Below are 12,637 nucleotides of genomic sequence, written 5' to 3'. Positions count from 1 at the left end.
CGGGCTGTGGGCCAAGCTGGCCCCTCAGACCCCCTCACGCCCTCACCTTCACCCGCAGCATCTCCTCGGGTATGTTCACCATGGCGTGGGTGAGCCAGCTCTCCAGGCTCTTGGCAAAGTTCCGGATCGCTTGGGTCAAGGCACCTGTGGGCGGTAGGGGGGCTGGTCAGGACTCAGGGGTGGGGTGGGGTGCGGGGACCGGGGGGCCGTGCACTTACTGGGGATGGGCCGCAGCACATCGGGGATGAGGATCTCCACCAGGCCCTGGTACAGCACGTTGTCACAGTGCTTGGTCCACTGGAGCACGGGCTCGAACTTGGAGAGGAGCACCAGGCTGGCCTTGGGCAGCCGCTTCTCGGCCTCATCATGCCTGTGGGCACCCACCCCACCTGGGGGTCACGAGGACATTCCACGGTCCTGTACCCAGGGTCAGAAGGGCACAGCACCCTCACCCCACCCTGGGGTCAGGCAGGTACTCTCTGTCTCTGGAAGACCCCTGGGGTCAGGCTGACACAGACCCCACTGCCCCCAGGGTCAGACAGGGATCTTAACACCCTGCACATTGGGGCACAGGCATCTACCCACGGCAGGGAGGAAATGGCTTGGTGGGGCACGCCATCCCAAACACCGAGCATCAGACCGGTACCAATGCACACTCTGGAGGCGGGCTCAGAAGGCCGTGTGCACCCCACAAACTGCAGGAGCAGAGAGGAGCCCCCACTCCTGCATGAAGTCTGAGGTCTGGCCACCCCAGCCTTGGGGGCTGACTCACATGGTACCCAACCTCCTCCCTTCCTCCCCCCTCCCCCAAAGGCACTCACACAGCCAGCGGCGGTGCCTCGCTGGGCTGGCTCAGGTTGTACCTCCAGAAGGTTTTCCACAGCGTCTCCACCAGGGTGAACTGCAGGTTCACCATGACATCGACGATGGCCTGTTGGGGAGGCTGGATGCTCAAGGGGGCTGAGCGGCAGCGTGGCCCTCCCTCGCCCCTGCCCACTGCCCAGATGCCCTACCTCACAGTGTTCCCGGTACAGGACCTGGAAGGCCTTGATGTCCCCAGGCCCGATGCCTTCGGGCAGCACTTTGCCCTGGAGGTCGAGCTCTGAGAAGTCAGGGAGGCTCCTCGAGGCATCTGGGGGCAGAGGAGACACTGTGAGCCCCTTCATCCCCCAGCTGCCTGCCCCCTCGAGCCTCATCCTGGGATCCTATTAAGTTGGCACCACTTTGCTACCAAGCAGAAGTTCCCCCATGTGCAGTGGGGGCGAAGAGGTTCCGGGAGGGCAAGTGAACCATCTGCACACTCTCCGGGGGCCACATACCCTGCCCCGGGCCCACCCCAGAGTCCAGGGAGCCCTCACCCAGAAACTGCTGGTACTGCTGGACCTGGGCGCTGATGTCCGACAGCCCAGTGGCCTGCTGTGGCCCCACGGCCACACCGTTGGTCATGCCCTCCATCTTCTGGATGGGTTTGAGCCTGGAGAAGGGATAGGCAGGGGACTGGAGCGGGGACGGGCTGCCATGCCTTTCCCTGCCCGCCAGCACCGGGCCAGCCCTGCCCTCCTACCTCTGTTTTTGAGAGAAGGGTTGGCCCCGCATGGCCATGTGCTGCTGGTCCTCCATCAGCCGCAGCAGGGGTGAGCTGGCCTTGATGCGCAGGCCATAGTAGTGGTACTTGGAGTTGCCCCTGGGAGGGAGGCAGAGGATGAGGGCTGGGCTGGGGGTGGTCACCGACCGTCCACCAGGAGCTTCACATCACACCTGCCTCCTCTCTGCTAGGGGGCCGAACAGAGCCCAGGGGGTGAGACCCATATTTCCACAGAGCTGGGGGTGCTGGGCTGGGGAAGCCACAGGGACTATGGGTGCCAGGAGAGGCCCCCAACTGCAGACTGAGCTCTGTGAAGACAGGGCCAGAGTCAGGGGCAGGCACTTAGCAGGTATTTGCTGCCTGCTAGTCATAACAATTTGCCAGGCACTGTTCTGAACACTTAGCATATTTGAATCCACGTGTTCCTCATCCCTACCCTGTGAAGGGTACTCCTAGCATCCTAGATTGACAGCTGAGGAAACTGAGGCACAGAGACATGCAGTACTTTGCCCAAGGTTCTGCATGCACACATGCACGAATGCACGAATGAGGTGATGTCTAAGGCCTAAGCTGGGAGCTGGAACCAAGAGAAGAGCGGGGCTCAGCCTGGAGAGGTGTGGGGGATCGCAGAGGAGAGGCAGGGAAGAGCGGGTTCATGGGAGGGCTCCTTGCTCCTTCCTACATGGATTCACTGACTCATAGGCCCTGATTAAGCACTGACTGTGTGTAGCCCCTGCACTCTCAAGGGACGTGCATTTCAGCACTGGAAGACAGATCAGAAAGGAGAAGTAACATAAAAGGCATGTTGGATGGTGCTCAGTGCTAAGGAGGATAAAGTAAGGGGGGTGGATGTCAAGGAGGTGAGGGAAGGCTGAAGTTTTAGTTAAGGGGGTCAGGGGACGTTTGAGTCAGGAGATGGGGAAAGGTACGTGAGGCAGAAGGCACAGCAGTGCAAAGGCCCTGAGGTAGGAGCATGCAAGTGTCAGAGGAGCTGTGAAGAGGTCAGTGGGGCTGGAGTGGAGTGAGTGAGGGGACAAGGGGAGCTGAGGACCTCGATAACTTAGGGTGAGGTTGGGCCTTGTGGCTGCTAGGGACTGTCAGGGGCAGGTGGTCCCACCTGGTGCCGAGGCGTCGGGTGCGCAGGCCCATGAAGACAGAGCGGATGAGCTTGCCGAAGGAGGCGGCGTTGACGGGCTCCAGCTTCTGCTCCTGGCAGTGCAGCAGGTAGTGGCAGTACAGGGTGCTCCGAGGCAGGCTCACGCCCTCGGCTGTCTCATAGTTGTCCAGGAGCCACTGGACCTGGGGCCCGAGGAGGGGTGGAAGAATGCTAAGAATTGCTTCCATTTCTCAAGTGCTCGTTGCTAAGTGCTCTCTATATTTATTTCTGATTGTGATCCTGACAACCACACTGGAGAGGGTGTCATATCACAATCACCCATGGGAACTAAATCCAGTGGAACTCTCTAGAACTGCACTGTCCAAATCAGTCACCACCAGCCACATAGAGCTGTTAAATTAATTTACACTGAATGGAAAAAGCCAATGTCAAAAGGTCACGTAAAGTATGAGTCCATTCATAGAACATCCTCGGAATGACAACATTAGAGAAATGGGGAACAGATTCGTGATTGCCGGGGGTTAGCGATGTTGGGAGGGAGGAGGGCAAGGGTGACTAAAAAGGGTTAGCAGGAGGGGTTTGTGGTGACGGAACAGTTCTGCATTTTGATTGTGATAGTGGTTTCCCAAACCTACACGTGTGATAAAAAGACACAGAAGTAGACACCCTCACATTGTACCAATGTCAGTTTCCTAGCTAGATCCTGTACTACAGTTATGTAAAATGTAATTAGTGGGGTAACCTGGGTTAAGGGTCCACAGGGATCTCTGTACTATTTTGCAGCTTCTGTGACTATAATTCTTTCAAAATAGTTTTTTAAAAAAACAACTCAGTTCCTGGGACCTTGAAACTCACATTTCAAGTGCTCAATAGCCTCATGTGGCCAGAGGCCTCTGCACTAAGCAGCACAGAGAGAAAATATTTATCACTGGAGGATGTTCTATCGGACGTCACTGGTCTAGCGAAGCATGTTTTCAGGACCCATTAGGGAGTCATGAAATCAGTTATGTGGGTTATGACCAGCATTAAAATATTAGACTTAGAAGCCAGGCTGCATGGGTGCGTGAGGGAGGTCCTGTCTTCTGAGAAACCTTCTGTCTTGGTTATGGGGTCCACAGTGGGTCGCCATGGAGAGGGCGATAGTTAAAAATGAGGGGAAGGTACTTCCCTGGTGGTGCAGTGGTTAAGAATCTGCCTGCCAATGGAGGCGACATGGGTTCTATCTCTGGTCCGGGAAGATCCCACATGCCGTGGAGCAGCTAAGCCCATGTGCCACAACTACTGAAGCCCGCCCACCTAGAGCCCATGCTCCGCAATGAGAGAAGCCACCGCAATGAGAAGCCCGCGCACCGCAACGAAGAGTAGCCCCCACTCACTGCACCTAGAGACAGCCCATGCACAGCAATGAAGACCCAACGCAGCCAAAAATAAATGAATGAATTAAAAAAAAACAAAAACAAAAACAAAACGAGGGGAAGCCATCGCTCCAGACGCCAAGCTCCAAGAGGACAGGGACCACCCCAGGACAACCCACCTACAGTCACAGAGCTGGTGAGGGGCCCAGTAAGGATTAGGATCTAGGGCTGCTCCACAGGGCCCCGCTGGCAGAGGAAGGTTATCTCGCTGCCTTCGGGATGGACACAGAACCTTGCTCGGGGCAGCTCCTTGCATGGTGGTGCCTGCATCTCCCTCCCCTTGCTATCTATCCGCCATCACCGGTTACTATCAGAGTAGATGACACTTCTTGGGTAATAGCTCCAAGAGCGTCATGCATATTAGCTGAGGCCCAGAGAGGCTGAGTAACTTGTCTGAGGCCACACAGCGAGGATTCAATCCCAGGCCATCTTCACCTGAGCACCCTGACAGCAGGCTACCCAGGCTCCTGCTGACGGTGGCCAGCAACCACCATCCACCACCCACCGTTTCCACCCAGGGTCCCCCTCCCACCCCCCCCTCCCCTGGGGCCTGGGTTGGCACTTACAGTGGCTGGTGAGGCACGGGTGGTGTGGGAGTAGGACTGGCTGGCACTGCCCAGCATGTAGCCGCCTTGGATCACGTAGGTGCCCGCTCCGCTGCCACTGCTGCTGCCACTGCCACCGCCCCCGCCACCGCCTCCCCCGCCGCCACTGCCGCCGCCGCTGCTGTTGCTGGCCCCACTCCCACTGCTGGTGGAGCTGGCGACGACCTGGCTGCCGGACACGTACATGGGCACAGAGCCACTGCTGGCCACCGCCTGGGAGGTGGCAGGTGTGCTGACCTGGGCAGCCGTGCCTGCGGCCTCGTAGTAGCTGGTGCCCGCCGTCTGTGTGTACAGTGGCGTCTCGGGGTAGGGGTAGGTGCTGGAGCGGCTGCGAAAGAAGTAGAGGGAGGCAGTCAGGGGACAAGAGCTGGGTGGCACAGGGGCATGACTGAGGGGGGCCTGCAGCGGGGGGAGAAGGAGAGCGGGAAGCAACAGCCCCGGGCATCACCCCAGGTGCAGGATGGGCAAATTTTCACTTAATCCTCAAAGCGGCCCCCTGACTTGGGAGTCCCTACTTCAGATGGGAGGAAGTGGAACTGGAAGAGCTAAATAACTTGCAATAGGCTACACACTTCAGTCAATCATAAAAAGAACTACTGAGGGAATTCCCTGGTGGTCCAGCGGTTAGGACTCACGCTCTCACTGCCAGGGGCCCGGGTTCAATCTCTGGTCAGGGAACTAAAATACCACAAACCACGCAATGCAGCCAGAAAAAAAAAAAAAAAAGAACTATTGAGTGCCTGCTGTATGCTGGGCACTGTTCTAGGTATGCTGGACCCAACAGTGGATGAGAGAGAAAAGGTCCCCCCCAGGGGTGTTAATGCCTTAGCGAGGGAGCCAGAGGAGAAGCCAAGTACAAAGGTAAATTGAGGGCACTTCGGAAGCTGGTACACACCAAGGTACATGAGGCAGGAAGAGGGTGCTGGAGAAGCGGGGGCTCTACTTCTAAATCCAGCAGCCGTCACCCTGAGGGGCTGGTCAGCAATGACTATCGGGGCACAGATGTGTTTCCCTTTGACCCAGAAACCCACCCCACCCCAGAGAGTTCTCCAGCTATCCCAGGATCTGCATCAGGTCACACGAGCTCAAGGCTGCAAATTGTAGCAAGAGAGTAAAAATGACTGGGGGGCGGGGGTCCATCTTTAGTTGGATGTCAAGTTAAAAGGTGATGGAATCCTACACAGGGGTGAGAGAGGAGGAAGAAGGTCTTGGGGTCCTGCCAAAGAACAAGCTCCAGAACATTTGGTTAGGTGAACAAAAGAGGCAGGGAAGGGTGCAGAGAGTGGGAAGAAGGGGGAGATTACATGGCATTTCATATCTATATCTGCCGTCTGTGAGGGTGGAGGGCCCGTGGACTGGGGGCAGGCACTTCACCAAACGTGGCTGGACACAGTTTTGATTTTTGAGCCCTCTCAATGCATTAGTGATTTAAAAACATAAGTTAAATTTTAGAATCCAGAAAGGGAGGGAGGCCCGTCAGGAGTGGCCTGGCTCAGAAGGTGCTGAAGGATGCAGCGGAGGGAGTCGTGGGGGCCTCTGGGGGCAGCAAGGAGAGGGACTGGGGTGCGGGATGTGATCACTTGACGTGCGTAGCATTGCCCATCAGACACCAGGATGCAGTTCTTGATCACTGTGCCCTGGTTCGCATCAGTCCACATCTACTGCACAAGTGACACCAAGAGTGCGTGACCTGAGCAGGGACTGGTAAGTGCCCATGCCCCCCTCGGCAGGAGCCAAAACCAGCCCAGCACCCTACACGCAACACGTGCTCCCAGAAAACATTGCTTTGGTAACTGTTTGCTGAATGACTGAATAAATGAATGTGTGTATCTCTGGACACAAGCTGGACAGGGCCAGGGACGGAGGCCCAAGGGCTGTGGCTTTGGTCAGCGTGGGGACCTGGACCAGCAAAGGGCTGGGAACATGGTAATGACCCACTATGAGGGAGAGACAAGATACAGTGTCCTCAAAAACTTCACATAGCAGAAGAATCTGATGGCAACAATGGACTCCGTGTGATCAAACACATAATCACAGAAGGAAGAATTGAACCAGAAGCAAAAGACAGACCAGGACTTCCCTGGTGGCGCAGTGGTTAAGAATACGCCTGCCAATGCAGGGGACACGGGTTTGAGCCCTGGTCAGGGAAGATTCCACATGCCACGGAGCAACTAAGCCCTTGCGCCACAGCCACTGAGCCTGCGCTCTAGAGCCCGCGAGCCACAACTACTGAGCCTGCATGCCACAACTACTGAAGCCCGTGCACCTAGAGTCCATGCTCCGCAACAAGAGAAGCCACCGCAATAAGCCTGTGCACCACAACGAGGAATAGCCCCTGCTCACCGCAACTAGAAAGCCCACGTGCAGCAAGGAAGACCCAATGCAGCCAAAAATAAATAAATAAATAATTTTGTTAAAAAAAAAAAAAAAAAAAAAAAAAGGAAGCAAAAGACAGACCAGGAGAGGCAGAAGAGCCCCTGGGGGCCCTCGGGAGCCTGGCTCCTCTTTGGAATGTCCTCTGCGGTCCCTGCCAGCTCTGATCAACTGCACAGATAAGAGAAACTGGCAGCACTGGAAATAAATCAACAGAACTATGAGGCAGCTGGATGCCGTAGAGCACGACTCAGGTGCCAGGGTCACACCCTTTGGGGTCAGCCACAGCATCAGGACCCAGAGACCAAGTCATTCCATGAGCTAATCCACCCCCGGTGTCATGCCCACAAGAACAGGTGGCAGGGACGTAAGAAAAAAATCAGGCAAATACAAAAAAAGCCAAACGAAGCTTCCAAAAACTGAAACAACAACTAGAGAGACTATAAGCCCTGGAATTGTTCCCATGGAGAAGGGGAGATCCTTCTCCATGGTAATATGTACGGAGCATCCCCAGCAAGGAGCCAGAGCCGGGGTTAAGGCAGGCCTGGGGCTGACAGCTGCCCGATGTGGCACGTGCTGACGCTGAGCTGTGCGCAGCACCAGTGAGTGGAAGTCACCTCCGTGTTGGCTGGGTGGGGACTGGCTATGTCATTCATGCTGCGGCTGTATGCTGGAGTATCACACAGCGGTTGAAGAGGGTGACTGGGACCCACGTGGTCAAAGAGCTTCAAGCTACATGGCAGGGGAAGAGATAGGGGACAGAACACGCTGCCTCTATTTCTGAGTAAAGAAAGGGGGTAATTTCTATTCTCAGAGTATCTCTGGGAGGAAACAAAGAAATGGGCCACAGCATCCCCTCTGGGGCAGGGTTGGGGGTCAGGAGTGAAGGAAACTTTTTTTTCACAATTTAACATTCCCTATTCCTTAGAAAATTTTATCTTGTAAAATTAAAAAAAAATTTTTTTTCCATTTTTGTTTTCTGTTTTTTTTGCATAGAACCAGACCAACCTGATTCCAAAGCTCTTATGCTTTGCTGGGATGCCTTTCCCAACTTGCCAGGGTCCCCTCTGCTTTACCGCCACTTGAGGCCTTGAAGGCTGGCTGGTCCGCTGGGGGCTGGGGCCGCAAGCCCCGGGGGGTCCTGAGCGGACCCATGCCCCTCCTCCTGTCCCTTCCCCCAGTCCCCTCCCCACTCACATGGCGCTGGCCGTGTAGCTGGCATCACTGCCCTCCACATACTGCACTTGGCTGGAGTACACATGTGGGACTGGCACCTGCTGGAGCTGCTGCACCTGGCACAGGAGGAAGGGTACACAGAGGGTCAGGGGTGGCCCAGCTCCTCGCCTCTGCTCCTAAAAGTCTGGCAGCTCCCCAGCTGGAAGGCTGCACTTCTGGGCTCTCTGAATACCCTGGACGGGGCCAGGGCTGGGAATCAGGCACAGCTGTGGCAGGAGAAGCCAGGACTCTCTGCTTGGGCTGGGGACAGTAAAGGTAGGGCCTGAGGTGCGTAGAGGGGACCCCAGACGGGGTCCTACCGTGGGTGTGAAAGTTGAAACCCAGGGGCAGAGCCAAGTCCTGGTACAAGGCTGTCACTAAAGCCGGAGCCTGGAACTACAGACATGGCTTCAGGGTTGGAGCCTGCATCAGGGACGGACCCCTGTCTACAGGGGCGGGGCCTAAAACCTTGAACCGGATGCTAGGGGCGGAGCCGGGGCCAGGGGTGGGGCCCTGTTTGTGGGCCAGAATCTGGAACTACTGACAAAGTCTTAGGGGCGGGGCCTGAGTTCCCCACCCCATCCCCCACCCCACTCTGTAGTGGCAGAGCCTGGGACCTGGAGCCCGATTTAGGGGGGATCAGAGGCGGGTCCCCAGACTGGCTGGGTGGAGGTGGGGTCTACAGGGCCTGCGGGGCCGGGCGCGGGCCGGGGCCGGCGGATCCCGCCCCCGCCCGCCCCTTGCACCCCGCCCATGCGTCCGCCACCTACTTTGAGGGCCGTGGCGGCCGTGCCGAACACTAGCACTTGGGGGACTCTCTGGATCCTGACCCTCTGGTCGGGGCTGGCTCGGGCCGGGAGCCCGGGCAGTGGCTCGAGGACCACTTTCTGCTGCGGCAGGAGCAGGTGCGGGGACAGCACGCCCACCAGCTCCACCCACTGCTCGGCGCCCGGCTCGTAATGGGGCGGCGGCGGCTCGGGCCTGCCTAGCTGCGGGGCCTCCCCGCTGCACGCTGGCGGTTCCGGGGCCAGCACGCCCGACCCGGGCCCAGGCGTGGGCGGCCGGGGCGGCGGCTCCGGTGGCGGCGTGGGCCGGGGCTCTTGCTGCTCTGCCTTCCTAGCGGGAAACTGACTGCCTGAGCTCTGGAGGACAAACAGAGACACTGGGGGGTCACCGGGGGCGGCCGCGGGTGGGGCTCCAGGCCTCCACCGCCCACGAGGCTGCTGAGCTCACTCAGCAACCCGACCAGAAGATCCCCACCCCGTGTTAGGGAAGGTAGAACCCAGATCTCTCTCAGCAAAACCTGGGCCTTAAACTGCCAGGTGCCCGGAAAGAGTAAGGCTCCAGGACTGGGTCCACAGCCCAAGGCCAGAGGTGGAGCCCAGGATGGGGCTAAGGTTCTGAAGGCTCCAGCTGCCTCCCCACCTACCCACCCACATCCCCCCAGGGGAGCTCCACTCCCTCCCTGCGGCCTGAGGGGCCTGCACCCCTCCCCAGCTCAGCCCAGGCCCGGCCCCAGTTTGCCCAGAGGTAGGTGGGGGAGACACACACCTCTTGAGCCACGTGGACCGGCTGGAGCCCTTGCACTGTGAGCTGCTGCACGGGGCCAGCTTTGGGCACTTGTGGAGTGGCCTGGACCACGGACCTCTGGGGAAGGAAAGGCAAGTCAGACTATGGTAACGATGGCGATGATGGCTGCCCACCTGCCCCTAAGCACCACCCCCTGCCCACGTGAACTCATGTAAGCCTCACAGCAGCCCCGTAAGGAAAGACGCCACCTTTCTCCAGCTTTTCACTGCTGGCCCTGCACCAAGTGCCTTCCAGGTTCATTACCAGGTTGCCTCTGGGCGCCATGTTACAGGTGTGGAACCCAGGCTCAACAAGGTGAGGCTGATGGGAAGTAGCACTGAGCTGAACTTGGGACTGACTGAGGGGTTCCCTGCTCTCTACCCCCACTCCCTACATGGGTTAGCCCACACGTCCATGATACTGGCTGTCCTTACTTCCATGCTAGGGAGGGGATGCCGGCATCAGCCTCAGGGCACAGAGTGAGGGACAGAGGCTGGGAGGCGGGAAGCTGCTGAGTGATGGGGCCGGGACTTGAACCCAGGCCTAGAGGTTCAGAGGGGCTGTGGTGCCAGGCAGGAGAGTATCTATGAATCCTTCAGGGTGGGGTTTCTGCTTTCCTCCAGGGAAAGGGTCTATGGCTTTCATCTGGTTCTCCGAGGGACTGGGAACCTCCCAACCTGAGCGGTAACGACCAGATGGCAGACAGCCCTTGCCTCTTAACCTGCTCTGGCCGCCGTGGCTGGCAGCTCAGAGTGAGGCCTCCTCCAGAAGACTGGGCATGGTTTTGGAGGCTGAGGCCTCTCCCTGAGCCCCTTAGGGGCGAGCCAGGACTTGGCCTTGGGGTTTCCTCCAGGCAAATGGGCCCAGAGAGGCCAAGGCTGTTTCTCGAAGCTGTTTCCAGTGCCTGTTCAGTGTTAGGTACTTTCCACAAGGACACGCTTCATCCTCACGGTGGGCCCAACCACCCTGCTCCCAGGCCCTCGGGGAGAAGCCGTTATTTAGGTGAGAACGCGGAGTCTGGAGAGAAGCAGAGGTGCTTGCCAAAGGCCTAGGTGGCAGGCTGGGGCTGGACCCCCATCTGCTTGTCTCTCACAGGCCTTCCCCGCTGCAACTCCCACTGACAACTGAAGGAGGATGCAGAGGCCGCCTGGCCAGCACCCTCGCCCCTGCCACTGCCCGCCTTTGCCTGGCACCTCTTGGGTGACGGGGACACTCTGCTGGACGCCGTGGACTTGCAGCTGCTGAGGCACCGTGCCCGTGGGGGCCCCAGCCGTCTTGCTGGAGGAGCTATTGGCCTGCACTGGCGACCGCTGCAATGGAAGGAGACATGGTGTGTGTGTGGAGCAGCCGGGGCCTGACAAAACCCTGCTCGAAAGGGCTGTCCAGAGAGCTGTTAGGGGAGGGCAGCAGCCAGAGGGGACGTATCCAACCACCTAAGCTGGTAACCATCCTTTGCATCCAAATGCCTGGTCCCCACCACAGCCCCAGTCATCCCAGATGCAAGGCTCAGAGTTCAGACCCATCTTCCCCAGCGAAGAGGGCTGGGACTCTAGCCTCAGCTCATGGGCCACCTGCTGCCTCCATCATCAGATGGGCTGCAGCCCTGAAGTGAGAAAGGATAGGTGAGGGCACCCCTACTTTCCAGATGAGTTGCTGACGCACAGATGGGAAGGGACGTGTACAGGGCCACATAGTTGTGAGTGGTGGCACCAGGTGCTGACCCCAGGTGGGCTGGCTGCAGAGCCCGATAGCTCTGGGCCGTGCTGTGTCACAGGGGGTATCATTAACTGTTTTACACATTTCTAACTCTGGGCTCAGTAGGCTCTGAGGGCCTCTCCAGAGTCCCCAGGACTGAATGGCTGAGCCAGGGATCTGACCTTGAGCTCCGATTGCTGACACCCATGCTCCCGGCCACCCACGGCTCGCCTGCCTCCACACCCTCACTGGTGTGCAGGGGTCCCTGGATTCCACCCTGTGGTCAGAGGAGGAACCTCTACCCACCCTGTCAAGGGAAGAGGGGCCCACTTTGCCTCCTGGGATGCAGTGCCCTGCGCTGGAGCTTCAAGGCCCATCTCAACTCAGGGGAGAAGCTGCCTCCTCCTCCCGGAGCCGGGCTCAGCTCAGAGCCAGCAGGGCTAGGATCTGGCGGCCGAGCCACCCCACCCAGGGTCAACGAGGACTTGGGAGGAGTGAGTCCTGACTCCTCCGGGGAGAGGGGTGGGGAGGGTGGCCAAAGGGGCCGCCACCTACCTCAGGAGGTGAGTGCACCTGCTGCGTGCCATGCACCGTCAGGGAGACCTGGCCGCTCTTGCCGCCCGGGACTGTGCTCTGCACCACCAGACGCTGTGTGGGGAGAGCCTGGAGCCAGAGGGGAGAAGGACCACAGCTCCTGACAACGGCCTGTGTGTTTTTAAGGAGCACCTGTGCCGTGCCAGGCGCCATTCTAGGGCTGCATGCCTGCTAGCTCACAGACTCGCCCTGACAGTCCTGATGCTGCAGTCGCTCCCCCACTTCACACAGGTTTAGGACAGCGAAAGGACTTGCCCGAGATCCTGGAGCCCACGTGCAGCAGAGCTGGAGTTTGTGTCCAGGGAGCCTGGCTCCACAGGGCACATGAAATGTGCTCTCACCCTTGAAACCTGACAGGACTTTGTCCCGGTCCACACTGGACGCCGGCACCTGGTGTGTAGCCTTCCAGGCGACAGACCGCCATGCACTCACGCCCCTGTGCTGGCTATGGGTTCTTGGCTCTTAATCG

At 58.5% G+C, this 12,637-nt stretch overlaps 1 protein-coding gene across 3 annotated transcripts in view; it reads right to left on the bottom strand.

Annotated features, from left to right (window-relative positions):
- The window catches only part of RFX1 (regulatory factor X1), a 31,910-nt gene that overhangs the window by 4,142 nt on the left and 15,131 nt on the right, over positions 1 to 12,637 (bottom strand). Inside the window, exons 5-16 of one of the 3 annotated variants that reach the window (XM_082456689.1) lie at positions 12,130 to 12,237; positions 11,073 to 11,189; positions 9,862 to 9,957; positions 8,293 to 8,387; positions 4,684 to 5,050; positions 2,703 to 2,884; positions 1,565 to 1,684; positions 1,359 to 1,474; positions 1,014 to 1,132; positions 822 to 931; positions 219 to 370; positions 47 to 144 (exon numbers count right to left, since the gene is read on the bottom strand). In XM_082456689.1, the coding sequence (XP_082312815.1) occupies positions 47 to 144; positions 219 to 370; positions 822 to 931; positions 1,014 to 1,132; positions 1,359 to 1,474; positions 1,565 to 1,684; positions 2,703 to 2,884; positions 4,684 to 5,050; positions 8,293 to 8,387; positions 9,862 to 9,957; positions 11,073 to 11,189; positions 12,130 to 12,237 (1,680 nt within the window). The remainder of the gene's footprint in view (positions 1 to 46; positions 145 to 218; positions 371 to 821; positions 932 to 1,013; positions 1,133 to 1,358; positions 1,475 to 1,564; positions 1,685 to 2,702; positions 2,885 to 4,683; positions 5,051 to 8,292; positions 8,388 to 9,861; positions 9,958 to 11,072; positions 11,190 to 12,129; positions 12,238 to 12,637) is intronic. The other 2 variants (XM_082456690.1, XM_082456691.1) reach the window with 2 other exon arrangements.

This window comes from Balaenoptera physalus (genome assembly GCF_965194825.1).
Source record: "Balaenoptera physalus genome assembly, chromosome: 3".
Taxonomy (NCBI): Eukaryota; Metazoa; Chordata; class Mammalia; order Artiodactyla; family Balaenopteridae; genus Balaenoptera; species Balaenoptera physalus.
The sequence above is the reverse complement of the archived record's forward strand: the minus strand, read 5'-3'. Positions and strand labels throughout refer to the sequence as shown.